The sequence below is a fragment of the Argentina silus genome, assembly GCF_951799395.1.
Source record: "Argentina silus genome assembly, chromosome: 22".
Lineage (NCBI taxonomy): Eukaryota > Metazoa > Chordata > Actinopteri > Argentiniformes > Argentinidae > Argentina > Argentina silus.
Genome location: NC_139676.1, coordinates 14,264,416 through 14,266,915, shown reverse-complemented (window position 1 = coordinate 14,266,915; position 2,500 = coordinate 14,264,416). Strand labels below are relative to the sequence as shown.

Genomic DNA, 2,500 nt, shown 5'->3' with positions numbered 1-2,500 from the left:
CACTTATGTTGTACTATGTCACTTATTGTCTTGTCCTTATTTCATTGCACTACTGCGTATTTGTATTATTGTATTATTTGTATTATTTGTATGATAATACAATACCATAATAGACAATAACAATAACAATAACAATAAACTTGAGTTAAAGTGTCGGTGTCGTAGACGAGGGTCACCTGGGTGGTCAGCTGACCCTGGCGGAGGGAGTTAATCCAGCGTGTGTAGCGCTCCGTAGATCCCTCCGGATCCCGTCGAACCCGACAGCCAATGATCTGTCAGAAACACAAACGTGATCCTTTTTAAAAAAAAAAAATTATATCTTTTTAGGGCATTTCTGCTTTATTGGGATAGAGACAGTGGAGATTGACAGGAAGGACGGGAGAGAGAGAGAGAGGAGGGATGACATGCAGGATAGGTCGAGGGTCGGAATCGAACCAGGAACCTTGCTACGCCACCCCAACCCTGATCACCTGACCCCCCCCCCCCAACCCTAACCCTGCGCTGATCAGTGACGTGACCAAAACGATGGAAATCCCTGCTGAGTTTCTTTCGCTGACACATGTTTCCTGTGAAGTGTGCAGGTCGGTAACCCAACCCTGGCTGTGTTGTTGCATCGACAGGGACGTGTGATTTAGCTGATGTGGTTTAGCTGTGTCTGTGTCCAGGCTGCTGTTAGGTCAGATCTGATCACCGTGGGTTGGATGCTTGGTAGATGGAGGGCGGCCTGGATGGTGAAGGAGGACCGTCCCGTTGGCCTTCGTTCAGAGCATATGGGTTCTATTAGAAATAATTATCCTCCGTCCTCGCTGACTTCTGAAGCAACCAGCTGCTGCTGACACACTTTCTCTTGGATTCTCAGAAATTCTCTCAGGAACACACACACACACACACACACAAACATGCGCACACACACATACATACACATACATACATACATACATACACACACACCATGAAAAGCAGTTGGACACACACTCACTCATTCACTCACACACACACACCATGAAAAGCAGTTGGACACACACACACACACACACACACACACACACACACACACACACACACACACACACACACACTCAGAACAGTACAGAATATCCCTCTCATTTCCTCTCACTAGTCTGCGGCCACACATCCCTCCCACCGCTGACCCAATACACACACACACACACACACACACACACACACACACACACACACACACACACACACACACACAGAAGTGGTACAAAGGGCAAAGAGACAAAAAGGCTTCCTCTATTTCAGTCTCGTACCCAGTTCACTTTACACTCTTTTCTGGGCTGTGTGTATATGTGTGTGTGTGTGTGTGTGTGTGTGAGTGTGTGTGTGTGTGTGTGTGTGTGTGTGTGTGTGCGTATGTATGTATGTTTGTGTGTGTGTGTGTGTGTGTGTGTGTGTGTGTGTGTAGAAGAGGGGTAGTTTGTCTGAGGGTATGGAAAATCTAACAAAATACGACCACTGACCACTGTAACCCCCACCACACACACATACACACACACACACACACACACACACACACACACACACAAACACGGCTCCCTCACTGATGGGCCCTGTTGTTGTGGCAGGGCAGCAAGCCTCCTGTCCCCAGCCTGTCTCCCCCTCCTCCCACACACGACCTCTGACCTCAACAGTTCACAGGTCAAACCTGCTGACAGCCTGAACACCACCGGATACCCCCTCCACACACACACAGCTGATTTAGGGAGTAGGGAGGACAACAGGAGAAAGGGAGGAGGACAGAGAGAGAGAGAGAGAGAGAGAGGGAGGGAGAGAGAGAGAGAAAGAGAATGCCACAGAGGAATGCACAGAGGTTCCAAGGCGGTGTGGGAGGGTCAGACTGGAGGAAAACCCCGTCTGGCACTGTAGAACACACACACACACACACACACACACACACACACACACACACACACACACACACACACACACACACACACACACACACACACACACACACACACACACACACACACACACAGGACTTACAGAGGTAGGGTGGAGGAGGGAGGCTTGGTATTGCAGACGGACTCTCTGTGGCATCATGACATCATCCTGGAACACAATAAAACACACACAAGGTTAGCACACACAATAACACACACACACACACAGACACACATGGACACAGACACACACAGACAGACACAGACATAGACACAGACACACACACACAAGCTTGTTGTGACTGGAGTATTCTACCAAGTGGACAGAGGTCACGACCCTCAGACAGGGAAGGAAAGAGAGGGAGAGAGAGAGTGGTAGAGAGAGAGAGAGAGGAAGTGGAGGAGGGAGGGAGGACAGAAAAAGAGGGAAACTTTGAGGACTCTTCCTTTTCCATCTGTCTCTCTCTTTCAGTTGACCATTTTCCCATTCCACACACACACACACACACACGCTTTTCGCTGTTCTTTTTCAGGAGAAACAAGCTGATTGTATTATATTTCTTTGAGAAATGGTTTTGATTTTATCAGCGTTC

The 2,500-nt window shown here is 48.4% G+C and overlaps 1 protein-coding gene across 1 annotated transcript in view; it reads right to left on the bottom strand.

Annotated features, from left to right (window-relative positions):
* The window catches only part of b3gntl1 (UDP-GlcNAc:betaGal beta-1,3-N-acetylglucosaminyltransferase-like 1), a 31,789-nt gene that overhangs the window by 22,549 nt on the left and 6,740 nt on the right, over window positions 1–2,500 (bottom strand). Inside the window, exons 5-6 of the mRNA XM_083694140.1 lie at window positions 2,011–2,076; window positions 177–272 (exon numbers count right to left, since the gene is read on the bottom strand). Of these exons, the coding sequence (XP_083550266.1) occupies window positions 177–272; window positions 2,011–2,076 (162 nt within the window). The remainder of the gene's footprint in view (window positions 1–176; window positions 273–2,010; window positions 2,077–2,500) is intronic.